We start from the raw sequence: 17,041 nt of genomic DNA, 5'->3' as shown, positions 1-17,041 counted from the left end.
ATCAGAGGATTGATTCAATTGAATATGTACAATAGAAGCACACAATTCATGCCAATATGCAAGATTCTGACCAACTAATGATCTACTAAAGGAAACATTGAGTGGAACAGATCTCATAACATTAGCAATAGTAGAACTTTTCCTTCAGACAATAGAGTGTAAAGATGGATATTTGTCTTTAAAAGCCAGGTTTCCTAGCCATTTATCTTCCCAGAACCTTATTTGTTTCCCATTATTTACAATCCAAGAACCCATATCTAAGAAGGTATCTTTGACCTTCATGAGACCTGACCAAAAATAAGAATCGCCATGTTTCTTATTAACTTGGGTTATAGACTGATTGTATAGATACTTTCTCTTCAATAGATTTTGCCATACACCTTCCTCGTTAATCAACTTAAACAACCACTTACTCAAGAGACACTTGTTTTGTATTTTTCCAAGTTATGAACCCCTAAACCTCCCTGATTCTTAGGTTGACAAATGATATCCCATCTAGTAAGTCTATACTTTTTTTATGGTCATCCCCTTGCAAAAAGAACCGTGATCTATAATAATCAATTTTTTGAAGAACCCCTTTCGGTATCTCAAAAAAAGATATTATAAATATAGCTAAACTTGAAAGTACATAGTTAATTAAAACCAGTCTACCCCCAATAGATAAATGTTTTCCTTTCCAACTACTAAGTTTTTCTCAATTCTTTTCTCAATCATTTTCCAATCTCTATTATTCAGTTTTCTAACATGCATTGGTAAACCAAGATATTTAATAGGGAGAGAGCCAAACTTACAACCAAAGATGTTAGAATACTCATCATAATATTCCTTTGTCTGACCAAAACAAAATAATTCACTCTTATGAAAATTTATTTTCAAGCCAGACAACTTTTCAAACACAGATAAAATCAATTTAAGATTCTTCGCTTGTTGTAAGTCATGTTCCACAAAAATGATGGTACCATCTGCATACTGTAAAATAGATAAACCATCATCCACTAGGTGAGGGACTACCCCATTCAATGAACTAGCATCTTTAGCCCTCTTAATTAATAAAGTAAGCATATCTGCTACTATATTAAAAAGAATTAGAGATAAATGATCTTCTTGCCTTAGACCTTTGTAAGTTTGAAAATTATTACCGGTCTGATCATTTACTCTAATACCAACATGTCCCCCTTGAATAAAAGAAGTTATCCACTCACACCATTTAGGAGAGAAACCTTTCATTCCGAGCGTCTGTTGTACAAAAGACCATTTAACCTTGTCATAGGCTTTTTCAAAATCGATCTTAAAAATCACATCACTTTTATTTTTGCGATGTAATTCATACATAGTTTCATGCAAAATAACAACACCTTCCATAATATTTTTCCCAGGTATAAAAGCAGTTTGAGTAGGGCTAATCACCTTTTGAGAAACACTCATTATTCTATTCGTAGCAATTTTGGTAAAGATCTTAAAACTAACATTAAGTAAGCAGATAGGCCTATATTGTTGAATTTTTATGGCCTCAGCACACTTAGGCAAAAGAATAATAGTACCAAAGTTAAGGGAGAATAAAGGCAAAGTACCATTATGAAAATCTCTGAAAAGATCCAACATATCATCCTTAATGACATCCAAAAAGACCTGATAAAACTCAGCAGGAAATCCATCAGGACCCGGAGCTTTATTATGTTCCATTTAGAAAATAGCCTCTTTAATTTCCTTTTCAGTGAATTCTTGTATTAAAGCTTCATTCTCTAATTGAGACACTTGTGGGATGTCCACAAAATTATTTTCATTAAACTGGAGATCAGAATCATCAGGAGGACCAAAGAGACCTTTATAATAAGTGGTATATGTTTGATTTGTTCATTCCGTTTACAGGGATTCCTTGTATGTTCGCGCAAGCGAAGTGGGCCGATGGATCACAGTGGTTCGATTCCTGCGGCGACAAACCACGAGCATACGATGAAAAATCACTAGAACTTGACAGATTAATGCCTCCTTGGAATGAAAAGTTTTTACAGGTTTTTTTGCAGGATTGAATCTAACTTTTACTCCCTCCGTTTCAGGTGATAAAATGTTTTGACTTTAGTTAAATTCAAACTACTCTAAGTTTGACTAATTTTATATAAAAAAAAGTAGTAATATTTACAACACTAGCATAGTTTCATTAAATATATAATTGAATAAATTTTCATAACATATTTGTCTTGGGTTAAAAATATTACTACAATTTTTTATAAAATTAGTCAAACTTAAAAGTATTTGACTTTGACCAAAGTCAAAACGTCTTATAACCTAAAAAGAAGGGAGTACAAAAGTACTGCAAAAAATATATGTTCCAAAAAAGCTTGTCTCAAATGCAATGACCCATTGGAATAGGGGTTGAACATAAAGCATTGTGTATTTATGGGCGAAATCGGGTCGGGTAAGTACATTGGATCATAGATGTATCTTATTTCATATTTTCTTCGGAGTCAGAATAGTGCACGGATAGAGCTGCATAAACATATTACATATTTATTTGGCAAAATTGGTTATATAGCATCAAAAGTTCACGTTTTTGGTTTTATAGCACCGAAAGTTACCGGTTCACTTTAATAGCACCCAAAGTTCACCCTGTTCCCATTTTTAGCACTTCCGTCAATTTTTCCGTCCGTCTTGATCGTTATTGATCCAGCCACACACACGATATGACATTTTTACCCCTCATTGACATGCATTATACTTGTACTTGTGAGGGGTAGAAACGTCATATCGTGTGTGTGGCTGGATCAATAACAATCAAGACGGACGGAAAACGATCGAGAATTGACGGAAGTGTTAAAAATGGAAACATGGTGAACTTTGGGTGCTATTAAAGTGAACCGGTAACTTTCGGTGCTATAAAACCAAAAACGTGAACTTTCGATGCTATATAACCAATTTTGCCTATTTATTTCATATCCTATCCTATAATTTTTTTTGTCTTGGAATTGGATTTGGAGACAGCTTTATTTATATCTATATAGTCTATGAACACTAAACCGATAGAAACAATTAGAGTGTTAAAAAAATATTACGTAATAAAAGTACCTGTTACCTCGTAAACCAAACATTAACTAACATCTTACTCCCTATTATCATGTGATTATGACTCAAAATTTTGGTATATGTTTGATTACACTGTGTAACATGACTGAATACAACTTTTTTTCATATTCTAAACCTATATTTTTATTTTAGCAAGTTTGGTTTGAACTTTTTCTCTCGTATATCTTTCCCGCAAGCCTTAGGAGTTATTAGGATTTCTCTAGGAAAAAAACACAGTAAGTCACATCATCGTTTAATTGTTTTTTTCGAACAAACTAGCACTTAGACAGGGTAGAGTTTCATTGAATATAACAAGGAAAAAAGTATAAAACAATAACCCTGAGAGATTATAGTCAACGAAAAAGAAAACAAACAGACCACCTCTAAACACCGAACTTGCCTACACACAACTAAGGAAAAGATAACACCGAACCAACCACCGCTAAGCATACCCAGCCGTCGCTGGACCGCACAAAGAGCTATAGCTGTACCACTCAATGCCAACTCCAAACAACCAAGCAAAGCAACTAGCCTCTTGGACGTCACCGACATAGAAGGTTATAGAGGGAGAGGGCGAGGGAGAAGAAATATCTTTCTCCCACAAACATGCTGATCCACTGTCAAACGAGAGCACCAGTCTAAAAAAAAAAACTGTCAACAGAGAGCTTCGCGCATCTTTTCGGATCGGAAGGAGACCTACACAATGTTTTCACTCGGCGACCTCACCAGAGAAGGAGAGGGACGTCTCCACCACATCTATCCCAAGAGGGAAAGCGACGCTCAATTAATCATCGATTAATTGCCAGCTTGCTTGATCAAGCCGGTTGGACTGCAGCAAAGTTTTTCCGCTTGACGGATTCAGGTGTTTGGAGACAGAAACGAGAGTAATACGTCTGAATATCAAGACGGACTCCAGCTGGATTCTTGTTTACCGTATGTTATATACGAGTTTCCTGTGGTCAATGTTATGTAGCTTTCAACATTAGTATGTCTATTTTTCGATCTGTTTTATTATTTTTGCTAGTATACAAAATTGCAGTCGAAGTACTACTTTGCGGAATTCATCTACCAAACCCCATAGTGCTTCCGGCTGCTGAATTTACTAGACTTATCAACACAGAAATTCCTCGCAGGGCACGGTAATTCGTTCGTACTGGAAATCTGGAATAAGCAGGTCGCCCACAGGAAATTGATGGTCGGAGGAAAAACCTCGAGCTATGCACGCAGTATTGTGAAAAAAGTACAAACAAGGGAACAGGAGAGTTTTAACATGACTTGCTAGGAGGCTTCAATCTATCGAGCAGCTGATCATCACATGTTGATCTTTCGGTTTGGACCTGCAAACTCACATAGTCACATGACGATGTTCAGATGGACCAAGAAAAGGTCTCAAAAACCTTGAAGATATCCGCCGTCACTTGCAGTGATTGCAGGCTGTTTTGAGTTGAAACACCTCTGGTTAGTTGCTTCCAAAATCTCGCCGCGCGTCAGCAAGGCGTGCCAGGTCTAGCAGCGCGCGGCAGAAGCTTAGAATTTCAGATACCGCAAGCCGCGTGCTGTTTCTCATTACGGACCTACGGAATAGTCCCTCGTGATAAGCCTTAAGGCCACATGCTTCACTACACCTTACTACCTAGTACTAGTTCCGTTGTGTAACAATGGTTTTCGTGGTCACGCCATATTGAAACTTCAAACCGAAGTTACAAGTCTTGGTTGAATGCATTTTGTTTTTGGATAAAAACGAGACACTACAATAATCTTTTCTTTATTGCCATGTCACAAAGTGTGCTTAGCGCTGTTTTCTTTTTTCCTTTCAACACCCTCTGGCGAAATGCTAAAAATATTTTTGATAATTGGTCAAGAGGAGTGCTTATATCCATCTAAAAACTAATTTTGTTTGAAACTAATGCATTATATTGGTTAATTTGGTGTTGTCACAGTGATATAAGTTTTCAATAACAAGAAATTATTCAACCCGTTGTAGGTTACTGGCGTGCAATTCTTTTGCGCGTTCGCTAAAAAAACGTTGCAAATTATCCTCACGTTTTTCAATTGGCTCCATCCTTAATCCTGCTTTGACAGGAGGAGTAGAATAATATATGCAGTGGAGCTACACTTGAAATCGTGGTCAAGGATTTGTTGTTCCATTTTAGATGTCGTAGTTCCTATAGATTATCGTAATAGATTCTACGTGTTTTCTTTTTTATTTCAGCTAGATATAATTAGGAGGGAGATGAGGATTTGTCTCATAACCTCAAGTATTTTTATGTTTTCTTGGCTTATTGGTCATATGTTTGTTGGCAGAGACCGGTGATATAATATACCGGAAACGATTTTGCTATTTATTTGTCGATAAATTTTCTCCCAAAAATTTGACAGATATAATTACAATACAATCGTAGTGTAATTACACTGTAACTTGCATGTAACTTGTATGTAACTTTCAAAAGTCTCTTTGTAATATGTTATTTCGGTAAAATGGAGGTTGTGGGAACAAATCCTTACACATATGTGTGTGGTGTGATTTTTTTCTTCCTCACCAAAACAAATCTTGTAATAGATTTAACGATTCAAAATTACGTGAAACTTATATACATGTTACACTGTAGTTACATGCAAGTTACAGTGTAATTACATATAAGTTATAGTGTAATTACATTATGATTGTATTATAATTACATCTGTCAAATTTTTAAGAGAAAATTTATCGACAAATGTAAGTGATCCCGAAACCGCGTCAGCTTCCGCCTCCCAAGCCCGTAGGCGGTGGTGAGGCTTCGTCTCGCCCGCCTCGCGGTCCTCACGGGCCTCGTCTCGCGAACACTCATGTTGCACGGGCCCGCCATACAACGGCTCGCCGCAGCCCGTCTGTAGCTGGTGTGTGGGCTGCGGCTGGCCCGCCACCGATGCGCAGTCTTCGCCACTTTGGCCCATAACTAGTTTTCTTTTCGTGGACCGTCGGGCTTACTCTTTTCAGCCCAATGTTGCAGCAAGCAGTTCCGGCTTCTCCGTTCGTCCGCGGGAAGCGAAAGCCCTGCACGGCTGCATTGATGCTTCCCTGAAATTTGCCACAATAATCGTGTTGCCATGTCGCCAAGTTGGAACCAAAGCGGTCGAGGACACGACGACAAAGGCGACATCGCGGTCGCCGTTCTGAGAGGGAGCTGCACCCGTTCATGTCATCTGTCTGCATATACATTCGGCACAAATCATTATCGTTTCAGTGGTCGTTATCGCTTCTCGAACAACGCTGGCAAGAGAGCCATGGAAATCGATCCTCGCAGAAAAAGGAAACAAGGAAATAGAATTTCCTTTTGCGCCACACTGCCACGTCAGCAGGCTACCCTGGCAGGGCTCCTCCCGGCCACTTGGCATAAAAGCAACGCTGGAAGCCTGGAACGATGTGGTTGGAGTGGACTGACCCCCTGCTGCCGATCGATGGTTCATGGCATCTAGACAAAGTGTGACAGCCGGCTAATTTGCTTTTCCGAAAAGTACATCTTTTCTCTTCGTGTTTTTGGTTGTGCAACGCATGCAGAAACCGATTGTTCATGGTATATCAGCATATGTCAGGATGGGAATGGTCAGGGTCGATCCATTTATCCACTAAACCTATCCGTAAATTTGTTCTAACTAATTTATAGGGTCGCTCCAAAAATATAAATGAGTCAAACGGATCAAACCATTAGAACCTAAGGTTTAGGGGGTTCGACCCAAAATGACTTCACATGTATAAATATTTCAAAAATTTGTACAAAGTTGCTTCGCTATATAATAATTCATTCCTACAAAATTCAACTAAATTTAACAAGTTTTCATAGTGTGAACGTGAGTTTAAAAATTTTAGGTCCGAGTTTTACATGTAACAAGAATTTTTGAGTCTTAGCAACGCATCGTGGGCCTCACATGTATAAAGGGCTCAATTTACACAAAGTTGCTTCTCTATGCAATAAATTATCCCACCAAAATTCGACTGAATTCGATAAGTTTTTATAGTGTGAACGCGAGTTTAAAAATTTTGGGTCTGAGTTTTACACACATATAACTAGAATTTTTTGGTCCTAGTAATGCATCGTGGGCCCCACTTGTATAAAGGGCTCAAAATTTATACAAAGTTGCTTCTCTGTGTAATAAATTATCCCACCAAAATTCAACTGAATTCGATAAGTTTTTATAGTGTGAACGCGAGTTTAAAAATTTTGGGTCCGAGTTTTACCCACATGTAATAAGAGTAGCCGATCCATTTGGATATCCATAGATAACCTATTGATATAATGGACTCATGGTGGATCGATCCTATCAAACCATGGATCAACGAATTCACTTAAAACGGTTCAGGTTCAATCCATATCCTAACCATTCCCATCCTGAAGCATATGCTGAATATGGTTTGCAGGTGTGACTTTTGTGAGGCGTGAACACGACACTGGCTCTGCAGCATGTATTGCCCAGTATTCGTTTGCAGTACGACCCCGCTGAGTGCTGCTCCTACTAAGAGCAGGTATAATAAGTCCAGCTCTGCTGGCTAATAGCCAAGCCACGTCAGATAAGTCCTACATAGATGAGGGAGATGAGATGAGAGAGAGGTAAGCGAGCGATTGCACAAGCGCCTAGGTGAAGAAAGCAAACGGCTAGTTAACACGTGCCTGCCAAGAGATAATTTCTGTGTATGAGCCTTTCAAATTAGAATTGTGAGTCCGGTAAAAGATAAAGTAGCTTTTAGAGATAATATGAGGATATTACTATACGCACTACATGTATATTACATGTATATGGTTAGCTATAAAGCAGAGTTGGACTTCTTTGGTGCCGACGATAAGCTTTCTCTATTAACCTTGCTCTAACAACAGTTCACACCGACAACCTATATACTGCCATATCAGCAAAAGCACCAATGAATATCTCGCAGAACAATCATGTGCGTATTCTTCTATGAAAATCTCGATAGGTTAAAACTCCCGCTGCCCGGTCGAACTCCCAAATACTGCAGATGCAGAATCTGAATATGTGCTGCTAGCTCTCAACCTACTGGTTCCTGAATAGAAGTGCTAGCTCCACACGCACGGCACATCTCTCATATAAATCATGTGGTTAATTGAACAAAGATGTGGTTGTGCCCCCCTGCAAAGCTATCGCGTAGTACTACTGACATGAAACGCTAGTCCTGGTGGTGGTCTGGTGGATGTCGCTTTGTCTGCACTAGAGCACGATATAATGAAATCTTGGCCTGCATGGCTGCATGTGTGCTGCACAGGATCCTCACCTTTTGCATGCGAAAAGGATGGTGACTTGGCAACATCAAACTTCTTAATTTGCATCTCCAGAAAAAACTAAGAAATGAAAAATTCAGAGTTCTTTCGATTCAGGTGGACCTGCGATGGGTTTCTTCCGGTCTGGATGCAATGAACCGAGGACGCCCAACTTGATGCCATGTCCATGTCACCGCATTATTTTCTGGCACGACAATCTTATCCTCACAAGCACGGTGATACACACTGTACATGTCACGGTGCCATTAACGTCAGGACGATCGAATACAACTACAAATGGCTAATACATACACTAAAAAAAAGTGAACTTGACACGATTTTTTTTAACCCAAGCTGCCACTTATTTGTTAACTTTTTGAAACTCGAAAGTACGCTTCAGTTTATGCGTGGCTTATTCGTTCCCCCCACAAGTTATGGGTTTGTTTGGTGCAACCGTTTTCTTTTGATTTGTTTTCTCTAATCCGTACTTTAATTGTGCTAAAGTGTCTGAAATGAACGAGCCGGATTCAAAGCTGGTATTTGTCGTATCAGCAATTGACACCTGCGTAAATCGGGACGGAATACGCATCGACTGATGGAGAGTCGTGTCTACGCACGTTTCGTTCTCTCGTGAACTCCTGACGGATGCATATGCACGTGGGATGATCGTGCGATCTCCTGTATTAGTTCTTGGCTCTGTCAACATGTAATAACTCATTGGCAACGTAGTCTTTCTCATCTAGAAGACTAGAACATCTACAGTGATTGTGTCATCTTCGATTCATACAACCATGGAAAATAACACCATATTTTAACTTATCTGATGTCCAAATACGGTACTGGTTCTGGAAACAACATGGAAGGAACGGGGAGAAGCGACCATTGATGTGGTCTTGGCCCCTTGACTCTTCCGTTTCCAGATTAACAAAGGCACATTTTCCAGGGCATGATTATCTATACAAAGTCATCATTTTTTTTGGCACACCATGCATCTAGAAAAGAACATGGCATCTCTATTTTTTTTAACCTTTCAGAGGAGAAAGAGTAGCGGTTATAATTACTCCCTCCGTCTCAAAAAGTAAAAAAACTTAAACTAGAAAGAAATATGACCACTCATAGCACAATAAATCTGAACCACTTTAAAAATAATAACAATGGTTATGATAGTGAATCTACCACTACCACCTCTATCAATGGCATATGTGGAATTTGTACTTCTTAAAACGAGAAGAGAGTACAGGAGCAACTTTTGTTTCAAAACTAGAGAAAAGTAGGTAGCTGCATCGAATTTTGAAATTTAGGGTTTGATTTGTTTTTTTTCCAATCTCTTTTTTACGATTGTTACTCCATCTGTCCCATTTTAAATGCATCTATGAGTTTTCGTGCCCAACTTTATTTGTTCGTCTTATTTAAAAAAGATATAATTAATATTTTTATTGTTATGAGATGATAAAACATAAATAGTACTTTGTTCGTGACTTATGTTTTTAATTTTTTTAAAAAAAATTCAAATAAGATGAACGATCAAAGTTAGACGCGGAAAATCATGATTGCACTTAGAATGGGACGGAGAGAGTAGGTAAAAGAAACATACAATTTTTTTTTATTAAAAATCAAAGTACAAAGCTATTATATATTGTCTAATACGTAATGATATAGCCATTTAATTTTTGCTACGTAAATATGTAATACCATATGATTCTCTTTTTTAATCCTGTTACAAAGTACAGGTATTATGTTTGTAGTGAAAACATCGGGAAACATTTCTCATGTCATTTTTTTTAGACAATCCTTGCTGAGACTTATATTCACAAATTACGTTGGGAATCTGAAAATTAATTTTACAAGTTAACAGTAATCCGTGTATATATGGTGAGGCATGCGGGGATATCATATTTCATTATCTAAAAAAAATCCATGGGGAGATATTTCTGTGGCTGCCTGAGCCAGGACAGACGGCAGGATTGTTTTCCTGTGGTGAATATAATTAACAATTATGTTTAAAAAAAGAATAGAATTAACAATCATGCATGCAGGATTGGGCAATCTTTTTTCGAGCTATCCGCATGGCGATGGCGCCGAAGGCTTGAACATGAAGTTCAGTGCACCAGCTGCTCGCCGTCGGCATCAGATTGCTCACTAGCTTGTCTGACCTGACCTACTCTAAAGATTAAACCATGTCACGTCAGCATACAGGACAACAAAAACGGTTCTGGTGTGTTGTAGGATGGGGGTACGTGTGAAAAGGACTTTGCTGAAAGGATCGCGGATTTGCTGGTTTCTTAAGTACATAGGATTATTATTAAATTCTGGTTTGAAAGTTCAAACCCTGTCTGTAGAAGACTAGTACTAGGACACCAGTACAGTTCTCTGATGCACATGTAGCTGGAGATGTGCACTTAAAAGCAAAACTTCCATGGAAAAAGTTTATCTAACAAAGAAGAGTTCGACTTTGTACGTCAGCCCCACGCGACCGTCGTCGATCGGCCTATTATTGGTTGGTTAATGGCCTAGGCTACAAAGTTTGGATCCAAACTTCAGTCTTTTTTCATCACATCAACCTGTCATACACACAATTTTTTAGTCACACCATCTTTAATTTTAACCAAAATCCAAACTTTACGCTGAACTAAACACAGCTCTAATATAATACAGGGTGGAAAGTGGAAAGCACCATGGAAAATTCATCAGAAGCCTTTTCCATTGGCTTGTGGCGCCCTTTCTCTTTGCCGTTGCCGCACGGAGCCATCTCGGACTCCTGGAGAGGTTTTACTGGCTCGTTTAAGAAATATAAACGGTCCTTTTCATGCCGCCTGGCGTTGCTTTTTCTTAAAGTTTATGATTAGGGGCACATCATCAAATCAACCCCCGTGCAGTCAAAGTCTAGCGGAAGAAAGAACATTGGACACAGGTCACAACTCACAAAAGTCACAAGTACTACTCCATTAGAGCAAGTTTAATACTATCGCTAACTACTAGCTTCAATTCATCTATAGTCAATCTAATAGCTCATTCATACAGTAGTTACATACCAAACTATTAATATCTGGTCCCACCTATCATACACACACTGTGTCTTATAGTCTGTGCTACAGCTGGCTATAAATCTGTAGTTCGCTGCTCTTCTCTCCTCATTTATATACTTAAAATATGTTTGCAGCTGGCTTATAGCTGTTATTTTACCTGCTCTTATACTACTAGTAGTGGTAACTGTACATGTGTGGCTCTTTCGATCGTGGTAAGGAAAACAGAACCAGGCCTGCTTCTAGAAACGGTGCAGAAGAAGCCTTCGTCACGTTGAAATAGCCGAAGACCCAGGGTCGTCTTCTCCTGTACAGACTACAGAGTACAGTAGTGCTGTTAACGTTTCAGCTGCTGCCGCCGCAAAAGTTGACGATCACCCAGAATCCGCAGTAATGAGGGGCTCGCCCCTCCTATGTTCTGCACATCACCACCAATCCTCCCCTGTTCTTTAGCGATCTGTCGTGTTTCATTCATGCGCGATGCGCACCACCAATACCGATCACGGAGAGCGTCCGTCTTTTTTTTTTTTACATCGGACCGTGCAGAGACAAGGCGACGGATCTCTCGAGGTCGTAGACGCCTTGCAAGGAAGGAGCCGGGAAGCAGCGGCGGCCAACAGCGGCAGCAGACGTGGTGGACCGAGCTGCAGTGTCCCGCACGCGAGGCAACGCAACGGAGGCGTCGCACGAGACCGCGACCGGCGCCCATCCCGAACGGATCAGCGGATAGCGTCGTCTCGTTTCGGCCTCGAGCAAAAGAGAAAAAAAATGATGCTCACGACCTCGGCTGCTGGCTGCTGGCTGCTGCCGCTTCTCCGTCGAATTTCCTGGTCCACGGTCAGAGTCCGCCTTGACCTTTGACTAGTCCACACTCCACTCACTCGCTGCTTATTCCTAACTTTACCTTTAAGAGAGAAGTACTTACTCCTAACGACCTACTACTACGCTACTTTAATTTACTAGTAGTGGCTAATTAACATGTCATTTGTTTGCTGTGTAACCTGTGGCTTAGCAGGATCGACGTGGTGCTGTAAACAAAGGCGCCTGACTGCGCGCCCATGGGTTCTTGGCCGTGGAATTACGGATGCAGGCGTACAGCTAAGCTTTCATTATGGCCTTTTGTGTTGATAACGATGATATGGTCGATTATGATAGCAACCGTCTAGCAACACATGGCAAATCGATCGTAGGTACATACATATAGGCAATCGAATAAATCGAGCACATGGTGGCAACAACTTGCTTGTTTGTTACAGTATCCGGTTACAGGGTTAGTCAGGTGAAATTCCAACAACAGGACATTATATCGTCTTCATCGTGATCATTCATTGTTCGAGTTAGCTCCAGAGTTGGCAGGTCACAGAGGTCCTAGTACGTGGTTTCATCGACAAGTCATCGTCCCTGACGTGACTGCAGCTAACTAACTTGCGGTCAGTGGAGCGCTGCGACTTGAACTCTGAGGTTAATTAACAATTCATGTTGTGATCAGCCTCGATAAAGCATGCCCAGCGGCAAGCCAGCAAGTGTCTTGTGCTGATTTGCAGCACCTGGGCTGCTTCACCGAATCATTATTCTATCTGCTAATTAATCTGCACATGTCCCGGTTCATAAACAAGTAGAAACTCAATTCTCAAACTCAAACTCGTCACTATATTTTTCGGACGAACCATTTCCTAAACGACGAACACCTCTCACTGAGACAAAAGGCCAGTCGCCATCGGATCTAACGAAACAGTTTTCTCTGTATTTTTCAAAGCTCGTGCATCCCCCGGAGTCAGGTTTCGGAAGAAAATCACGTGATCATTATTAGGCCATGGCAAGCCCGTGCAGATAAGCAAGGTCTTCACTGGCGTGACGCTGCTGCAAAAGTCAAGAAATGGCGAGTTGATAATCTTTATCTGCCCACGGCACACTGAACCTAAGCAACACCATGTGTGGATTTCCAACCGTTCATCTCGACTGTCGGTAGATAACTAGTGTAAAGTTCTGAGCTACACTATTTCAGTGCTTTAAGATTTTCGGAGACAAAACTAGTATATGAACTGAAATTAGAAATGATGTGATATGAGAAATTAAGTGAACGAAAAAATTAAATACAGAATAGTTGTGATTAGTTGAGACGAGAGATTATATGGAAAGTGTTATATTTTAAAATAAATTTTAAATGTGGTAAGTTGTTATATTAGGGACTAGGAGATTGAATCTTTTATCGTACCAGAGAGGATAACTCTAACACGATCTGAAAAAAAACATTTTACTGTAGCTGTTGGACTATTTTTAACTATACCAATTGTGATTTTTTTTAGAACCAATAATATCCTCTCCCATTTCCCTGTACAAAACCATGCTCTACTTCTCTGATAAACATGTTTTTAGACCACCACGATCCAAACAAATGCCGATTTGGCATCTTCGTTTTCTTTTCGGGTTGAAAATGTGACAACAACGTCACCTACGACCTTAACATTATTTCGCATGTCCAGCATGCCATATTGCAGTACGAGACAGCCGCATTATTGCCCCGCAACATATCGATGTGTTTGTCACTCAATCGAGCACATTCTATTCTCCTCATAGGATAGAATTAGATTGATAGAAAACGCCTAATTAATTTCGCAAAGAAAATTTTGCCATGGAAACGCTAACTACAGCATGCGGGGCTGCACTGCTGCAGGTCGCCGGTTGTCCGTTTCTGCTTTAAAATCGCACGCTGCTTTCTCGTAAGCTCGGGCCCAACAAATGGCGTCTTTATCCTCTTGTGCGCGAGCGCAAGTAGTGGCAGAGACGGGTCCAGGGGCGATGCACCAGCATGACTTCTACGCTATTTCTTCCTCCGATAGCAAAATTCGATGGCCGCTGGCCACATGCGTCTCGTACGTGTCCATTGTTTTTTTTTTTTTGCCAGTGAAAATTCGGCATCCAGTTACTGTAGTTAATTCTGCTAGTACGAATACACTCATACCAGTAGTACAAGTTACAAGTTACAACTAGCCTGTCGTTTACAGAAACGCAAGGGGATTATTCAATGGCTGGTGTGATAGTTTAAGCAACTTGCATTCTGCAATAGTGATAGCGCTTTAGGCCTTTAGCCATCAACAAGACAGAGATAAGTATGCAGCCTTATGGTAGACGGAAAAACGCAGTCATTCACCTGATGACCTGAATGTTCCGAGGATATCCCCAAAGTAAGCACAAGTTGGACTGGACCATCTAGAGAGCAGATAATAATCAATCGCACCAACAGCGCTAGCTAGCTGCTCTGCTGCCGCCTACACGATCCTGCCTTGCAGGCTTCAGCCTGCAGCGCCCACAAACCGGCTCGAGCGAGCGACCACGAGGCGTGCCGGGCCACACACTGCTCCCCTCGAGAGGCCGAGAGAGCCGAGCTAACGACCTCATCGCTGACGCCACCGCACGGGGCGACCCCAACAAAAGAAATGGTTATCTCAACCTCCTCCCCAAAACGCCCAACTAAACAAGCATCAGCTACTCGACCCACCTATCTGGCCTGGCTCACTCTTTCTCCGTTTATTTTTTATTTACTCTTCGTAACTAAAAATGCCATTTCCACCACGTGGGTGAGTGCGCGCGCGGGAGGAAAGTTCAACGAAGCGTCGAAGCGAGCCCGTCCACCTATATAAAGCTCGCCCCGTCTCCGCCTCGGCTTACCATTCAACTCGAACACACCACACACTGAAGTGTGTAACCAAGTTTGAGACAGAGGCGAGGTCGGGTCAGCAAGGAAGACGGCGATGACGGCGCGAAGCATGTTGCGGAACCACCCGGAGGCGTCGGTGCTCGACACCATCCGGCAGCACCTGCTGGAGGAGCCGCGCGGCGGCGGCGGTGGCGAGGCGGCGGAGGCGAGCTTCGGGAGCCTGGTGGCCGACATGTGGAGCGACTCGCTGCCGTTCCGCGACGACGACGCCGACGACATGGTGGTGTTCGGCGCGATGCGGGACGCGTTCTCGTGCGGGTGGCTGCCCGACGGCGTGTTCGCGGAGGTGAAGCCGGAGCCCCTGCTCTCGCCGGACTCGTCGTCGTACGACGGGTCCTCTTGCTGCTTCGGCTTCGCGGACGTGTCGGAGCCGGTGACGCCGAGCGACGCGGCGTCGGGGGCGGCAGAAGCGGCGGCCGCGGCGGCGGCGGCGACGGCGGAGCACGGGAAGGAGGAGGAGGCCGCGGCTGCGGTGGCGAGGGGGAAGCACTACAGGGGGGTGAGGCAGCGGCCGTGGGGCAAGTTCGCGGCGGAGATCCGGGACCCCGCCAAGAACGGCGCGCGCGTGTGGCTCGGCACGTTCGACACCGCCGAGGACGCCGCCCTGGCGTACGACCGCGCCGCCTACCGCATGCGTGGCTCCCGCGCGCTCCTCAACTTCCCGCTCCGCATCGGCTCGGAGATCGCAGCCGCCGCCGCCGCCGCAGCGGCAGCGGCAGCCGGCGACAAGCGGCCGTCGCCGGAGCCGGCGACCTCGGAGTCGTCCTTCTCCTCCTCATCCTCCTGCACCACCACCACCACCTCCTCCTCAACCTCCTCCTCCGGCTCCCCGAAACGGAGAAAGAGAGGCGAGGCCGCGGCCGCGTCCATGTCCATGCCCCTGGTGCCCCCGCCTTCCCAGCTGAACTGGCCGGTGCAGGCATGGTACCCCGCCGCCGCACCGGTCGAGCAGGTGGCGATCACCCCGCGCGTGGAGCAGCTCGTCATCTAAAGCGCGCGACGCACAGTGAAGCAAGCAAACCAAGCCAGCAATGGTCGACGTCATATCACCTTGACGCCCCAACGGATTGACCAGCGAGCACGAGCCAGCCATTGCTTTGCACGGCGCGAGACGGCAAAGGGATCAGGCGATGGAACCCCGTGAGCGCGACGGCGCAAGCGAGCAGCATCCCCGCGAAAGCTCCACCGGATGCAAAATTGCAAACGCGATAAGCTCGCGGGTGCAACTGGTGAAATTGGGTGGTGCAATCGTGTGTGGGCGAGCTCTAGCAGATAGTAGCGTGGTGGTGGTGGTGGTATTGTTGTCCCGGCGCAACTCGCCCAAGTGGGGGGGTGAGGAGGATACTCTGTGTCTACTAGCGTGTTCTTGTCAGGGAATGCACGGTGTCGTCAAGTGTGCAAATCCTAAGGGTCATAATTCGCGTCATTGTCACTAGTGGATCACCCGAGTGAGTTTGTGAGGGTTTCAGTGAAAAAAAAAAACTGTACAAACGATGTCTTGTGGTGTGGAGAAGCAGCAGAGATGAAGAACAATCAATCATCCCCTTTGTTCTTTTGATCTTAGGAGTCCAAATGATAGGTCTAATCAGTAATCACAAGGTCGCAAACATTTAAACCCAGAAACAAACGGCACATTAGGTTTGGAGGAGAGAAACTTTGGCCGCTAAACGAACGAAAGAAGTCAAACAAACAGTCGTTATAATAGGAGACCAAATCGAGATGGTGCTCGAAACCAAAACTTCCAATCCGAGGCATCAAGCAAACAAGGGGGGCTGCCACGTGAAACAGCAAGATTAAATACATAACTAACCAATCATTCTCCCGTTAATCGTGGGGGAAAGAAAGTCGCTTTGGGGTTAAGCGCTGATAGCTCGGTGCGGCAAGTGGGCAGGGCGAGGCGGGAAGAGGTCGCCATCTGCTTTGCCATTATGCTGGAGACGAAATTGCAAGAAAAATACTAAAAAAGAAGCATACACACACACACAACAAGC

The 17,041-nt window shown here is 43.0% G+C and overlaps 1 protein-coding gene across 1 annotated transcript; it reads left to right on the top strand.

The window, feature by feature from the left end:
- The first annotated feature begins 14,999 nt into the window (after window positions 1–14,999).
- On the top strand, window positions 15,000–16,606 carry LOC4336571 (ethylene-responsive transcription factor 2). Its single transcript, XM_015781277.3, has one exon. The coding sequence runs from the start codon at window positions 15,085–15,087 to the stop codon at window positions 16,039–16,041; it is 957 nt and encodes a 318-aa protein (XP_015636763.1). The 5' UTR covers window positions 15,000–15,084; the 3' UTR covers window positions 16,042–16,606.
- Window positions 16,607–17,041: the final 435 nt, after the last annotated feature.

Source organism: Oryza sativa, chromosome 4 (assembly GCF_034140825.1).
Source record: "Oryza sativa Japonica Group chromosome 4, ASM3414082v1".
NCBI lineage: Eukaryota > Viridiplantae > Streptophyta > Magnoliopsida > Poales > Poaceae > Oryza > Oryza sativa.
Note: the sequence above shows the minus strand (reverse complement) of the source record. Positions and strands in the feature narration are given on the sequence as shown.

Excerpts from the sequence above, each read along its gene's own strand:
- LOC4336571 (XM_015781277.3), top strand. The coding sequence starts at position 15,085 with ATGACGGCGCGAAGCATGTTGCGGAACCACCCGGAGGCGTCGGTGCTC.